Source organism: Scyliorhinus canicula, chromosome 8, assembly GCF_902713615.1.
Source record: "Scyliorhinus canicula chromosome 8, sScyCan1.1, whole genome shotgun sequence".
Lineage (NCBI taxonomy): Eukaryota > Metazoa > Chordata > Chondrichthyes > Carcharhiniformes > Scyliorhinidae > Scyliorhinus > Scyliorhinus canicula.
In genome coordinates, this window is record NC_052153.1 from 197662839 (window position 1) to 197678880 (window position 16042).

The 16042-nt window shown below is 57.0% G+C and overlaps 1 protein-coding gene across 1 annotated transcript in view; it reads right to left on the minus strand.

Annotated features, from left to right (window-relative positions):
- Nucleotides 1–16042, minus strand: part of spef2 (sperm flagellar 2) — a 293647-nt gene that overhangs the window by 123308 nt on the left and 154297 nt on the right. Inside the window, 3 exon segments of the mRNA XM_038803926.1 lie at nucleotides 3696–3837; nucleotides 14336–14463; nucleotides 15631–15767. Of these exon segments, the coding sequence (XP_038659854.1) occupies nucleotides 3696–3837; nucleotides 14336–14463; nucleotides 15631–15767 (407 nt within the window).

A 16042-nucleotide genomic window follows, 5' to 3' on the forward strand; every position in this document is an offset into this window, starting at 1 on the left:
GCCCACACTGGCACAGAGTTCCCAGTGGGAGGATGGGGAGTCCACACTGGCACAGAGTTCCCAGTGGGAGAATGGGGAAGGGGAGCCCACACTGGAACAGAGTTCCCAGTGGGAGGATGGGGAAGGGGAGCCCACACTGGCACAGAGTTCCCAGTGGGAGGATGGGGATGGGGAGCCCACACTGGCACAGAGTTCTCAGTGGGAGGATGGGAGCCCACAATGGCACAGAGTTCCATTGCGGGGAGGGGGAGCCCACACTGGCACAGTGTTCCAAGTGTGAGTATGGGAGCTCACACTGGCACAGAGTTCGCAGTGGGGGAGGGGGGTGGGGAGCTCACACTGGCACAGAGTTCCCAGTGGGAGGATGGGGAGCACACACTGGCACAGAGATCCCAGTGGGAGGATGGGGAGCCCACACTGGCACAGAGTTCCCAGTGGGAGGATGGGGAGCCCACACTGGCACAGAGTTCCCAGTGGGAGAATGGGCAGCCCACACTGGGACAGAGTTCCCAGTGGGAGGGTCGGGAGCCCACACTGGCACAGATATCCCAGTGGGAGGAGAGGGAGCACACACTGGCACAGAGTTCCCAGTGGGAGGATGGGGAGCCCACACTGGCACAGAGTTCCCGGTGGGAGGATGGGGAGCACGCACTGGCACAATGTTACCAGGGGGAGGATGGGGAGCCCACGCTGGCACAGAGTTCCCATTGCGGGGAGGGGGAGCCCACACTGGCACAGTGTTCCAAGTGGGAGTATGGGAGCTCACACTGGCACAGAGTTCGCAGTGGGGGAGGAGGGTGGGGAGCTCACACTGGCACAGAGTTCCCAGTGGGGGAGGGGGAGCCCACACTGGCACAGAGTTCCCAGTGGGAGGATGGGGAGCACACACTGGCACAGAGTTCCCAGTGGGAGGATGGGGAGCCCACACTGGCACAGAGTTCCCAGTGGGAGGATGGGGAGCCCACACTGGCACAGAGTTCCCAGTGGGAGGATGGGGAGCCCACACTGGCACAGAGTTCCCAGTGGGAGAATGGGCAGCCCACACTGGGACAGAGTTCCCAGTGGGAGGGACGGGAGCCCACACTGGCACAGATATCCCAGTGGGAGGAGGGGGAGCACACACTGGCACAGAGTTCCCAGTGGGATGATGGGGAGCCCACACTGGCACTGAGTTCCCAGTGGGGGGAGGGGGAGCCCACACTGGCACAAAGTTCCCAGTGGGGGGGAGGAGAGTCCACACTCGCACAGAGTTCCCAGTGGGAGAATGGGCAGCCCACACTGGGACAGAGTTCCCAGTGGGAGTGTGGGGAGCCTACACTGGCACAGATATCCCAGTTGGAGGAGGGGGAGCACACACTGGCACAGAGTTCCCAGTGGGGGGAGGGGGAGCCCACACTGGCACAGAGTTCCCAGTGGGGGGAGGGAGAGTCCACACTCGCACAGAGTTCCCAGTGGGAGAATGGGGAAGGGGAGCCCACACTGGAACAGAGTTCCCAGTGGGAGGATGGGGAAGGGGAGCCCACACTGGCACAGAGTTCCCAGTGGGAGGATGGGGATGGGGAGCCCACACTGGCACAGAGTTCTCAGTGGGAGGATGGGGAGCCCACACTGGGCACAGAGTTCCCAGTGGGAGGATGGGGAGCCCACACTGGCACAGAGTTCCCAGTGGGAGGAGGGGGAGCCCACACTGGCACAGAGATCCCAGTGGGAGGATGGGGAGCACACACTGGCACAGAGTTCCCAGTGGGATGATGGGGAGCCCACACTGGCACAGAGTTCCCAGTGGGGGGATGGGAGAGTCCACACTGGCACAGAGTTCCCAGTAGGGGGGAGGGGGAGCCCACACTGGGCACAGAGTTCCCAGTGGGAGGAGGGGAGCCCACACTGGCACAGAGTTCCCAGTGGGGAGGATGGGGAGCCCACACTGGCACAGAGTTCCCAGTGGGAGGGATGGGGAGCCCACACTGGCACAGAGTTCCCAGTGGGAGGATGGGGGAGCTCACACTGGCACAGAGTTCCCAGTGGGAGGATGGGAGCCCACACTGGCACAGAGTTCCCAGTGGGGGGATGGGGAGCCCACACTGGCACAGAGTTCCCAGTGGGAGGATGGGGATGGGGAGCCCACACTGGCACAGAGTTCTCAGTGGGAGGATGGGGAGCCCACAATGGCACAGAGTTCCCAGTGGGAGGATGGGGAGCTCACACTGGCACAGAGTTCCCAGTGGGGAAAGGGGTATGGGGACCCCACACTGGCACAGAGTTCCCAGTGGGAGGATGGGGAGCCCACACTGGCACAGTGTTCCAAGTGTGAGTATGGGAGCTCACACTGGCACAGAGTTCGCAGTGGGGGAGGGGGGTGGGGAGCTCACACTGGCACAGAGTTCCCAGTGGGAGGATGGGGATCCCACACTGGCACAGAGTTCCCAGTGGGAGAATGGGGAGCCCACACTGGCACAGAGTTCCCAGTGAGAGGATGGGGAGCCCACACTGGCACAGCGTTGCCAGGGGGAGGATGGGGAGCCCACGCTGGCACAGAGTTCCCATTGCGGGGAGGGGGAGCCCACACTGGCACAGTGTTCCAAGTGGGAGGATGGGGAGCACACACTGGCACAGAGTTCCCAGTGGGAGGATGGGGAGCCCACACTGGCACAGAGTTCCCAGTGGGAGGATGGGGAGCCCGCACTGGCACAATGTTCCCAGGGGGAGGATGGGGAGCCCACGCTGGCACAGAGTTCCCATTGCGGGGAGGGGGAGCCCACACTGGCACAGTGTTCCAAGTGTGAGTATGGGAGCTCACACTGGCACAGAGTTCGCAGTGGGGGAGGGGGGTGGGGAGCTCACACTGGCACAGAGTTCCCAGTGGGAGGATGGGGAGCACACACTGGCACAGAGATCCCAGTGGGAGGATGGGGAGCCCACACTGGCACAGAGTTCCCAGTGGGAGGATGGGGAGCCCACACTGGCACAGAGTTCCCAGTGGGAGAATGGGCAGCCCACACTGGGACAGAGTTCCCAGTGGGAGGGTCGGGAGCCCACACTGGCACAGATATCCCAGTGGGAGGAGGGGGAGCACACACTGGCACAGAGTTCCCAGTGGGGGGAGGGGGAGCCCACACTGGCACAGAGTTCCCAGTGGGGGGAGGGAGAGTCCACACTCGCACAGAGTTCCCAGTGGGAGAATGGGGAAGGGGAGCCCACACTGGAACAGAGTTCCCAGTGGAGGATGGGGAAGGGGAGCCCACACTGGCACAGAGTTCCCAGTGGGGGTTGTGGAGAGCTCACACTGGCACAGAGTTCCCAGTGGGAGAATGGGGAAGGGGAGCCCACACTGGCACAGAGTTCCCAGTGGGGGTTGTGGAGAGCTCACTCTGGCACAGAGTTCCCAGTGGGAGAATGGGGAAGGGGAGCCCACACTGGCACAGAGTTCCCAGTGGGGGTTGTGGAGAGCTCACACTGGCACAGAGTTCCCAGTGTGGGTTGTGGAGAGCTCACACTGGCACAGAGTTCCCAGTGGGAGAATGGGGAAGGGGAGCCCACACTGGCACAGAGTTCCCAGTGTGGGTTGTGGAGAGCTCACACTGGCACAGAGTTCCCAGTGTGGGTTGTGGAGAGCTCACACTGGCACAGAGCTCTGTTGGTTGGGTGGTGTACTTGTTGGGGACTAACACCCAGCTCGCGATGGGGCCCACACTTACATAAAGCCGCAGCAGCAGCTCTGCTTTCACATCTTCATCCAGTCGCAGACCTTCAGGAATGGAATTATAATCATCCTGCCACTGCGACACAAACTCCTGCTTGTGGTCAGGCCGCTGTTCCAAATACTCTTGGAAATCCTCTCTGGACACAAATTAAATAGAACCATGAAAATCATATTCCCACCTCGTTGACAGTCCCGACTATCTGCACACAGTCTTCCTTAGCCATGATGTGGAGATGCCGGCGTTGGACTGGGGTGAGCACAGTAAGAAGTCTTACAACACCAGGTTAAAGTCCAACAGGATTGTTTCAAACATTAGCTTTCGGAGCGCAGCTCCTTCCTCAGGTGAATGAAGAGGTATGTTCCAGAAACATTTATATAGACAAAGTCAAAGATGCTAGACTGCTTTGAAAGCGAGTATTTGCAGATAATTAAGTCTTTACAGATCCAGATAGGGGTAACCCCAAGTTGAAGAGGTGTGAATTGTCCCAAGCCAGGACAGTTGGTGGGGGTCAATGTAATGCGACATGAATCCAAGATCCCGGTTGAGGCCGTACTCATGTGTGCGTAACTTGGCTATCCAAACTTCCCAGCCTTCAGAAGATACCACAACACCACACAACCCTGCCATGGCAATCTCTGCAAGACATGCCAGATCATCGACATGGATACCACCATTACTCGTGGTAACACCACCCACCAGGTACGCGGCACATACTCGTGCGACTCGACCAGCGTTGTCTACCTCATACGCTGCAGGAGAGGATGTCCCGAAGTGTGGTACATTGGCGAGACCATGCAGACACTGCGACAACCAATGAACGGACATCGTGCGACAATCACCAGGCAGGAATGTTCCCTTCCAGTCGGGGAACACTTCAGCAGTCAAGGCCATTCAGCCTCTGATCTCCGGGTAAGCGTTCTCCAAGGTGGTCTTCAGGACACGCGACAACGCAGAATTGCCGAGCAGACACTTATAGCTAAGTTCCGCACGCATGAGTGCGGCCTCAACCGGGACCTGGGATTCATGTCGCATTACATTCACCCCCCCCACCAGCTGGCCTGGACTTGCGAAATCCTACCAACTGTCCTGGCTAGAGACAATTCACACCTCTTTAACCTGTGATTATCCCTCTCTACAGTCGCACTGGCTGAACCTGTAAAGACTTAATTACCTGCAAATGACAAAGTATTGTCTAGCATCTTTGAATTTGTGTATATATATGTTTCTGGAACATACCTCTTCATTCACCTGAGGAAGGAGCAGTGCTCCGAAAGCTAGTGTTTGAAACAAACCTGTTGGACTTTAACCTGGTGTTGTAAGACTTCTTACTGTGCTCTTCCTCAGTGTTAGCTCCTGAATACCGACAGTACAGACTGGCTAAATTGCAGCATTTTGTACAGCATGGGGTGAATATGGGTGGATCTCAACACCAGTCCCCAAAGCCCCAGGATTGGGCCTGCACAGCACCAGCAGATTCAGGTAATCACTGCCGGTTGCTGTACACGCGGCTGCCCGTTGCTGCACACGCGGCTGCCGGTTACTGCGGCCGCCGGTTGCTGCACACGCGGCCGCCGGTTGCTGCACACGCGGCCGCCCGTTGCTGCACACGCGGCCGCCCGTTGCTGCACACGCGGCCGCCGGTTGCTGCACACGCGGCCGCCGGTTACTGCACACGCGGCCGCCCGTTGCTGCACACGCGGCCGCCCGTTGCTGCACACGCGGCCGCCGGTTGCTGCACACGCGGCCGCCCGTTGCTGCACACGCGGCCGCCCGTTGCTGCACACGCGGCCGCCCGTTGCTGCACACGCGGCCGCCCGTTGCTGCACACGCGGCCGCCCGTTGCTGCACACGCGGCCGCCGGTTGCTGCACACGCGGCCGCCGGTTACTGCACACGCGGCCGCCGGTTACTGCACACGCGGCTGCCCGTTGCTGTACACGCGGCGGCCCGTTGCTGTACACGCGGCCGCCGGTTGCTGTACACGCGGCCGCCGGTTGCTGTACACGCGGCCGCCGGTTGGTGTACACGCGGCCGCCGGTTACTGTACACGCGGCCGCCGGTTACTGTACACGCGACGCCCGTTGCTGCACACGCGGCGCCCGTTGCTGCACACGCGGCGCCCGTTGCTGCACACGCGGCCGCCCGTTGCTGCACGCGGCCGCCCTGTAGCTCGCACCACGCGCCGCCGTTGCTGCACACCGCGGCCGCCCGTTGCTGCACACGCGGCCGCCCGTTGCTGCACACGCGGCCGCCGTTGCTGCACACGCGGCCGCCCGTTGCTGCACACGCGGCCGCCCGTTGCTGCAACACGCGGCCGCCCGTTGCTGCACACGCGGCCGCCCGTTGCTGCACACGCGCCGCCCGTTGCTGCACACGCGGCCGCCCGTTGCTGCACACGCGGCCGCCCGTTGCTGCACACGCGGCCGCCCGTTGCTGCACACGCGGCCGCCCGTTGCTGCACACGCGGCCGCCCGTTGCTGCACACGCGGCCGCCCGTTGCTGCACACGCGGCCGCCCGTTGCTGCACACGCGGCCGCCCGTAGCTGCACACGCGGCCGCCCGTTGCTGCACACGCGGCCGCCGGTAGCTGTACACGCGGCCGCCGGTTGCTGTACACGCGGCCGCCGGTTGCTGTACACGCGGCCGCCGGCTGCTGTACACGCGGCCGCCGGCTGCTGTACACGCGGCCGCCGGTTGCTGTACACGCGGCCGCCGGCTGCTGTACACGCGGCCGCCGGCTGCTGTACACGCGGCCGCCGGTTGCTGTACACGCGGCCGCCGGCTGCTGTACACGCGGCTGCCGGTTGCTGTACACGCGGCCGCCGGTTGCTGTACACGCGGCCGCCGGTTACTGTACACGCGGCCGCCGGTTGCTGTACACGCGGCCGCCGGTTGCTGTACACGCGGCCGCCGGTTACTGTACACGCGCCCGCCGGTTGCTGTACACGCGACCGCCGGTTGCTGTACACGCGGCTGCCGGTTGCTGTACACGCGGCTGCCGGTTGCTGTACACGCGGCTGCCGGTTGCTGTACACGCGGCTGCCGGTTGCTGTACACGCGGCTGCCGGTTGCTGTACACGCGGCTGCCGGTAGCTGTACACGCGGCTGCCGGTTGCTGTACACGCGGCTGCCGGTAGCTGTACACGCGGCTGCCGGTAACTGTACACGCGGCTGCCGGTTACTGGACACGCGGCTGCCGGTTACTGTACACGCGGCTGCCGGTTACTGTACATGTGACTGCCGGTTGAGACACTGGCTGCTGTATATTGAGACACTAGCTGCTGTATATTGAGACACTGGCTGCTGTATATTGAGACACTGGCTGCTGTATATTGAGACACTGGCTGCTGTATATTGAGACACTGGCTGCTGTATATTGAGACACTGGCTGCTGTATATTGAGACACTGGCTGCTGTATATTGAGACACTGGCTGCTGTATATTGAGACACTGGCTGCTGTATATTGAGACACTGGCTGCTGTATATTGAGACACTGGCTGCTGTATATTGAGACACTGGCTGCTGTATATTGAGACACTGGCTGCTGTATATTGAGACACTAGCTGCTGTATATTGAGACACTGGCTGCTGTATATTGAGACACTAGCTGCTGTATATTGAGACACTGGCTGCTGTATATTGAGACACTGGCTGCTGTATATTGAGACACTGGCTGCTGTATATTGAGACACTGGCTGCTGTATATTGAGACACTGGCTGCTGTATATTGAGACACTGGCTGCTGTATATTGAGACACTGGCTGCTGTATATTGAGACACTGGCTGCTGTATATTGAGACACTAGCTGCTGTATATTGAGACACTGGCTGCTGTATATTGAGACACTGGCTGCTGTATATTGAGACACTGGCTGCTGTATATTGAGACACTGGCTGCTGTATATTGAGACACTGGCTGCTGTATATTGAGACACTGGCTGCTGTATATTGAGACACTGGCTGCTGTATATTGAGACACTAGCTGCTGTATATTGAGACACTGGCTGCTGTATATTGAGACACTGGCTGCTGTATATTGAGACACTGGCTGCTGTATATTGAGACACTGGCTGCTGTATATTGAGACACTGGCTGCTGTATATTGAGACACTGGCTGCTGTATATTGAGACACTGGCTGCTGTATATTGAGACACTGGCTGCTGTATATTGAGACACTGGCTGCTGTATATTGAGACACTGGCTGCTGTATATTGAGACACTGGCTGCTGTATATTGAGACACTGGCTGCTGTATATTGAGACACTGGCTGCTGTATATTGAGACACTGGCTGCTATGTATTGAGGCACTGGCTGCTGTATATTGAGACACTGGCTGCTGTATATTGAGACACTGGCTGCTGTATATTGAGACACTGGCTGCTGTATATTGAGACACTGGCTGCTGTATATTGAGACACTGGCTGCTGTATATTGAGACACTGGCTGCTGTATATTGAGACACTGGCTGCTGTATATTGAGACACTGGCTGCTGTATATTGAGACACTGGCTGCTGTATATTGAGACACTGGCTGCTGTATATTGAGACACTGGCTGCTGTATATTGAGACACTGGCTGCTGTATATTGAGACACTGGCTGCTGTATATTGAGACACTGGCTGCTGTATATTGAGACACTGGCTGCTGTATATTGAGACACTGGCTGCTGTATATTGAGACACTGGCTGCTGTATATTGAGACACTGGCTGCTGTATATTGAGACACTGGCTGCTGTATATTGAGACACTGGCTGCTGTATATTGAGACACTGGCTGCTGTATATTGAGACACTGGCTGCTGTATATTGAGACACTGGCTGCTGTATACTGAGAACTCGGTTGCTGTGCATCGTCGTGCTGGCTGCTGTACATGTGTGGTGGTATGAATGTGAGCACTGCCATTGGTGCAGAGCATGGGTTTCCCATTGGCTCTGGCTGGTCATGTGCCTCTCGTCCGGAATGCTGGGACTAGTCACGTGACTGCTCACCAATTGGTCGAGGGGCAAGTAGACCCCGCCTCCGAGGCAGGGTATAAGTACCCAGAGTTCCCGGCCTTTCTCTGTAGTCGACCACCGGGCTAACAACTTGCTGATTAAAGCCACAGTTTGGATCTTCACCGTGTCTCGAGTCCAATTGATGGTACATCAATTTAATCAGCTAGAATTTTGGAATGGAGCTACGCATCAAGCCTGACTACCTCCGCACCAGCCCACATGCTGCAAATGCGTCTGCAATCTTTAAACACTGGCAGGCGTGTTTTAACAGTTACCTGACAACTGCAGCTGGCAAGCTCACCAAGGAGCAGAAACTCCACATCCTCCACTCATGCGTGGGCACGGCGGTATATTCGATGATTGAGGACGAAAGCGATTATGATGCGGCCATGGAGATTCTCAAAGGATACTTTCTCCGACCGGTCAACGAAGTATACGCATCTCCTGCCGACTAGACAACAGTTCCCTGGTGAGTCACTCGACGAGTTTTACCAGGCCCTCACAGCTCTAGGTAGAATGTGCGTATGTCTCCAAGTTTCGGCGACTGAGCACATGGAACTTTTGATTAGAGACGCTTCTGTTGCTGGCATGCAATCCCCCTCTCTCCGCCAACGATTGCTGGAGAAGAACGCCCTCAGCCTAGCTGAGGCACGGACGCTTTCAACCTCACTGGAGGTTGCTGACCTGAACGCCCGCGCATACGCCCCCGGCCGCACAGCAACCCCCTGGACTTCATGGCACGCGCCACCCCCTGTCCTCCGTGGACCCCGACCCCCCCCCCCCCCCCCCCAGGCCTGCGCTGCGGGTCGCTCCGACAAACTAGCGGGGCCCTGTTGCTATTTTTGTGGCCTCTCCAAGCACCCCCGCTCGTGCTGCCCGGCCCGCTCCGCTCTGTGTAAGAGCTGCGGGAAGAAGGGCCACTACACGGTGGTCTGCCAGACCAAGTCGGTCGCTGCTGTTCCACGCAGCAACCGCGGATCGCCCCCCCTGGGCCCCCCTAGGGCCCAGCACCGCGCACCAACCTCTCCGGCCCGCTTCCCGGCCCCCGCAACGGCCCCACGGTCCTCCCGACCCTCGCTCCTAGCTGTCCCGATCGGCCCGCAGACGCCGCTGACACTGCCCCCAGCCGCCACGAGGTTCCCACGGGCGCCGCCATCTTGGGCCCCGAACGCCATGTGCGGGTCATGGGCGCCGCCATCTTGGGGCCCCGGCTCCACGTGCGGGTCCTGGGTGCCGCCATCTTAGGACCCTGATTCCACGTGCGGGTCCTGGGCGCCGCCATCTTGGGCCAACACGGAAGGCCCTGCCAGCGATTACTCTGCCACCGAGGACGATCTGGAACTCTCGCCACGACTTGCTTCCATCACACTCGACTAGTCGCGACCACGCACGCTCGCTAAGACTACGACAACGATCCAGCTCAACGGACACAAAACGAGATGCCTGCTGGACTCTGGCAGCACGGAAAGTTTTGTCCATCCCGACACGGTAAGACGCTGCGCGCTCCTGTAGCCATCTAAGATGGACACTGGGCTACAAAATGGAGAACTGCTAAGGCTGCAGGGAAAAACAGTCTTAGTGAGGACAAGCAGTTTGCAGAAGACTAATTTGCATTCTGCATGTACAGAAACCAGTTTTTGGCCAGGTGCAGAGTTTCAGCCAAAGGTGCAAATGGCAACAAGATCTACATAGTAATGAGGTGATCCAGATCCAGACCCCGCACAATAGAAACATTTAAGTATCAATGGATACTTTTGCGTAGACGCCCAGACAGAATGGCGCCACAGTAACCAACACAAAGAACCGTAGGGACCGCCCCACCCATCGAGGAACGACCCTCCAATTGGGGGGTTTGGAAGATATCGATTGGGAAAGGCCCAATCGATACATGGCAGGTAAAAGAACCGCCCCAAGGGGGGCACGGACTTCTAGGACCTATAAAGACAAGGTCAAGCACATGACTCGGTCTGTTGCTTCCAGACTCCGGCCCAGACTTGTTACATCGCATCCTGACTCCAGTTTCATCACCGGCCGTTGAGCATCAGCCATCGAACTGTAAGTGCCAATACAACGATCGCTACGTGATCCAGTCCTTGCTAGATCCTGACAACTTTAAGAATCTGAGAGTTGCAGACCAAGAACGGGACGAAGGCCTTGCTCCCTGACCTTGCCTGTTCCTGTCTAGATAAGTATTTTAGTTGTTTAGTATTAGAAGTAAGTTAGTCTCTTTAGCGTATGCATGTGTATTTATTATATTTGTTATAATAAACACCAATCGTTTGGACTTACTAATCGGTGTACAGATTTATTACTTTGAACCTGACCTTGATATACTTGTGACGGTGTCTAAATACGGCACCTGGCGACTCCGAGCATAATTACATACACAGAGCCATAGTAGTGTTAAGCACACGGCCTTTAAACGGAGGCGTGTTAATCACACTCCAGTAAAACGAGCAACACTCCCCATCCATCCAGTTACACATAAGATTAAATTGGCCTCGGGTTCGCACTCCGTCCAAATCACCGGGTGCTGCATAGCGGACCTCACGGTCCAGGGGAGGGTTTTCAAAAACTTCAAACTCCTCATTCTCCCCTGTCTATGCTCTCCGGCACTCTTGGGCCTGGATTTCCAGTGCAACCTGCAGAGCTTGAACTTCCAATTCGGTGGCCCTATTCCCCCTCTTACTGTTTGCAGCCTCGCGTCCCTCAAAGTGGACCCCCCTTCCTTGTTTGCTAATCTCACCCCAGATTGTAAACCTGTCGCCACTAGAAGCAGACGATACAGTGCCCAGGACCGGACCTTCATCGGGTCCGAGGTCTGGAGGCTCCTGAAGGAAGGAGTGATCGAGGCCAGCAACAGTCCCTGGCGAGCCCAAGTGCTGGTAGTTCGGACTGGGGAGAAAAACCGGATGGTCATCGATTACCGTCAGACCATCAACAGGTTTACGCAGCTGGACGCGTATCTTCTCCCCCGTATCTCCGACCTGGTTAACAGGATCGCGAAATACAAAGTCTTTTCCATGGTGGACCTTAAGTCCGCCTACCACCAGCTCCCATCCGCGCGAGTGACCGCAAGTACACCGCGTTTGAGGCAGACGGGCGCCTCTACCACTTCCTCAGGGTTCCATTCGGTGTCACAAATGGGGTCTCGGTCTTCCAACGGGAGATGGACCGAATGGTCGACAAGCACGGTTTACGGGCCACCTTCCCGTATCTCGATAACGTCCCCATCTGCGACCACGACCAGCAGGACCACGACATCAACCTCCAAAAATTCCTCCGAACCGCAAAACTCCTTAAATTAACCTACAATAAGGATAAGTGCGTGTTTAGCACCGACCGTCTAGCCATCCTCGGCTACGTAGTACGTAACAGAGTGATAGGCCCCGATCCCGAACGCATGCGCCCCCTGATGGAGCTCCCTCTCCCCAACTCCCTCAAATCCCTCAAACGCTGCCTGGGCTTCTTCTCCTATTACGCCCAGTGGGTCCCCAACTACGCCGACAAAGCCCACCCCCTCATCCAGTCCACCTCCTTTCCCCTGTCGATGGAGGCCCGCCAGGCCTTTAGCCGCATCAAAGTGGATATCGCAAAGGCCACGATGCATGCTATCGACGAGACCCTCCCATTCCAGGTCGAGAGCGACGCATCTGACGTAGCTCTGGCGGCCACCCTGAACCAAGCGGGCAGACCCGTGGCTTTCTTCTCACAAACCCTCCACGCTTCCGAAATCCGCCATTCCTCGGTGGAAAAGGAGGCACAGGCCATAGTCGAAGCTGTGCGATATTGGAGGCACTACACAGACCAACGGTCAGTAGCTTTCATGTTCGATAATGTACAGAGGGGCAAGATCAAGAATAACAAGATCTTGCGGTGGCAGATCGAGTTGTCCACGTACAACTATGATATCTTGTATCGTCCTGGGAAGCTCAACGAGCCTCCCGATGCCCTGTCCCGCGGTACCTGTGCCAGCGCGCAGATAGACCGCCTCCGCTCCCTCCACACGGACCTCTGCCATCCAGGGGTCACCCGTTTTTACCATTTTATTAAGACCCGCAACCTGCCCTACTCCGTTGAGGAGGTCAGGACCGTCACCAGGGACTGCCACGTCTGCGCCGAGTGCAAACCGCACTTCTACCGCCCCGAACGAGCGCATCTGATCAAGGCATCCCGCTCCTTTGAACGTCTCAGTATAGACTTCAAGGGTCCCCTCCCCTCCAACAACCGTAACACATACTTCTTGAGTGTTATCGATGAATACTCCCGCTTCCCTTTCGCCATTCCCTGTCCCGACATGACCACAACCGTCATAAAGGCCCTCCTATCCATCTTCTCCCTGTTCGGTTACCCCGCGTACATCCACAGCGACCGGGGGTCCTCCTTTATGAGTGACGAACTGTGTCAATTTCTGCTCAACAGGGGCATTGCCTCTAGCAGGACGACCAGCTATAACCCCCGGGGTAACGGACAGGTCGAGTGGGAGAATGGTATCATTTGGAAGACCATCCTGCTGGCCCTCCGGTCCAGAGATCTCCCTGTTCCCCGTTGGCAAGAGGTCATCCCCAACGCCCTCCATTCAATCCGGTCTCTCCTCTGTACTACCACCAATCAGACACCTCATGAATGTCTTCTTGTTTTCCCCAGGAAGTTGTCCTCAGGATCCCCTCTCCCGACCTGGCTGGCCGCCCCCGGGCCCATCTTGCTCCGGAAGCATGTGCGGGTGCACAAGTCCGACCCGTTGGTTGAGCGAGTCCAGTTACTCCACGCTAACCCGCAGTATGCGTACGTGGAGTATCCCGACGGTCGGCAGGATACGGTCTCGCTTCGGGACCTGGCACCCGCCGGTGTGCGGCCTTCTCCCCCTATGCCAACACCTCCCCTCCAACCCCAATTCCCCCGAGCGCCCCCCGCGCTCCCACGGCCCAGCGCACAGAACCCCTCTCCCCCGATTACAGCGTCTCCACCACCGGCCCGGGGTACGGAGACACATCTACGACCGACGCTCCCGGAGGCAAGGACGACCATCGGCCCGACGTCACCGGCTCCACTGCGACGGTCCTCCAGAACACCACAGGCTGATCGTGTCCATCTGATGCGACTATGGGACATTTTTTTTTGGACTTTGTTGTTATTCAGTTGCACCTTAAGTTTGTAGTAGTAGTATTGTTTTTTTGCCACGAGCCAGTGGGCAGCCCACCCTTATCGATTTTCGCTGCTCATACCACCAGTCCTCGGACCCCCCCCCCCCCTTTTCCACTTACACACCCCACTCCCCACCCCGCCTTCTTTCTCCACAAGGGATGAATGTGGTGGTATGAATGTGAGCACTGCCATTGGTGCAGAGCATGGGTTTCCCATTGGCTCTGGCTGGTCATTTGCCTCTCGTCTGATTGGCTGGGACTCGTCATGTGACTGCTCACCAATTGGTCGAGAGGCAAGTAGACCCCGCCTCCGAGGCAGGGTATAAGTACCCAGAGTTCCCGGCGGTCGGCATTTCTCTGTAATCGACCGCCGGGCTAACAACTAGCTGATTAAAGCCACAGTTTGGATCTTCACCGTGTCTCGAGTCCAATTGATGGTACATCAACGTGTGAACACATTGGTGAATACCTGTATCGTCTGTGCCATTCTGCTCACCTGATCGTGTGTAGGTAATTGATAATCCGAATTATTTCATTGCGTTCCTCCTGCATCATACATTGAATGGTGTTGATGTAAGTTGCCTCAATATTGTTCCAATATGGAGCCAAATATTCAGCAACCTCCTGAAACACGACACAAAGACAATGAGCGACAGAGACAGTTTTAATCTGTATCTAACCCCGTGCTGTCCCTGTCCTGGGAGTGTTTGATGGGGACAGTGTAGAGGGAGCTATACTCTGTATCTAACCCTGTGCTGTACCTGTCCTGGGAGTGTTTGATGGGGACAGTGTAGAGGGAGCTATACCCTGTATCTAACCCTGTGCTGTACCTGTCCTGGGAGTGTTTGATGGGGACAGTGTAGAGGGAGCTTTACTCTGTATCTAACCCCGTGCTGTACCTGTCCTGGGAGTGTTTGATGGGGACAGTGTAGAGGGAGCTTTACTCTGTATCTAACCCCGTGCTGTACCTGTCCTGGGAGTGTTTGATGGGGACAGTGTAGAGGGAGCATTACTCTGTATCTAACCCTGTGCTGTACCTGTCCTGGGAGTGTTTGATGGGGTCAGTGTAGAGGGAGTTTTACTCTGTATCTAACCCTGTGCTGTACCTATCCTGGGAGTGTTTGATGGGGACAGTGTAGAGGGAGCTTTACTCTGTATCTAACCCCGTGCTGTACCTGTCCTGGGAGAGTTTGATGGGGACAGTGTGGAGGGAGCTTTACTCTGTATCTAACCCCGTGCTGTACCTGTCCTGGGAGTGTTTGATGGGGACAGTGTAGAGGGAGCTTTACTCTGTATCTAACTCCGTGCTGTACCTGTCCTGGGAGTGTTTGATGGGGACAGTGTGGAGGGAACTTTACTCTGTATCTAACCCCGTGCTATACCTGTCCTGGGAGTGTTTGATAGGGACAGTGTGGAGGGAGCTTTACTCTGTATCTAACCCTGTGCTGTACGTGTCCTGGGAGTGTTTGATGGGGACAGTGTAGAGGGAGCTTTACTCTGTATCTAACCCCGTGCTGTACCTGTCCTGGGAGTGTTTGATGGGGACAGTGTAGAGGGAGCTTTATTCTGTATCTAACCCCGTGCTGTACCTGTCCTGGGGGTGTTTGATGGGGACAGTGTAGAGGGAGCTTTACTCTGTATCTAACCCCGTGCTGTACCTGTCCTGGGAGTGTTTGATGGGGACAGTGTAGAGGGAGCTTTACTCTGTATCTAACCCCGTGCTGTACCTGTCCTGGGAGTGTTTGATGGGGACAGTGTCGAGGGAGCTTTGCTCTCGATGTATTCTGTTACCTGGGGAATATGCTCATCCACGTAAACCCACTGGTCCGAGCCTGGTTTTGGAGGTGGGGTTCTTGGTGGTTCTGGTTCAGGAACTGGTTCTGGTGTGAGGACTGATTTCCCTTTGCCTTTTTTGCCTTTAGCAATTGCTGGAACAGAGGAGAGAGATCGTTAACTTTGGGCTGATATAAACCCGAAGAGGAAACGGCTGCTGCGCCCAATCTCATTGTTATCATCTCCCAGCTGTGCTGAAAGATATCACATGTTACCACATACACACCGCCAGTGACAGAGCCAGCAATCTGCTCAGAAAGAGTGGAAAACGAGAAAGGAAGCAGTGACACAACCTTTACCAACCCTTCTGTTATATTCAGCAGCCGCATTCATCAGCAAACCTAACTGCTCCTGAATGTATCAAATATCC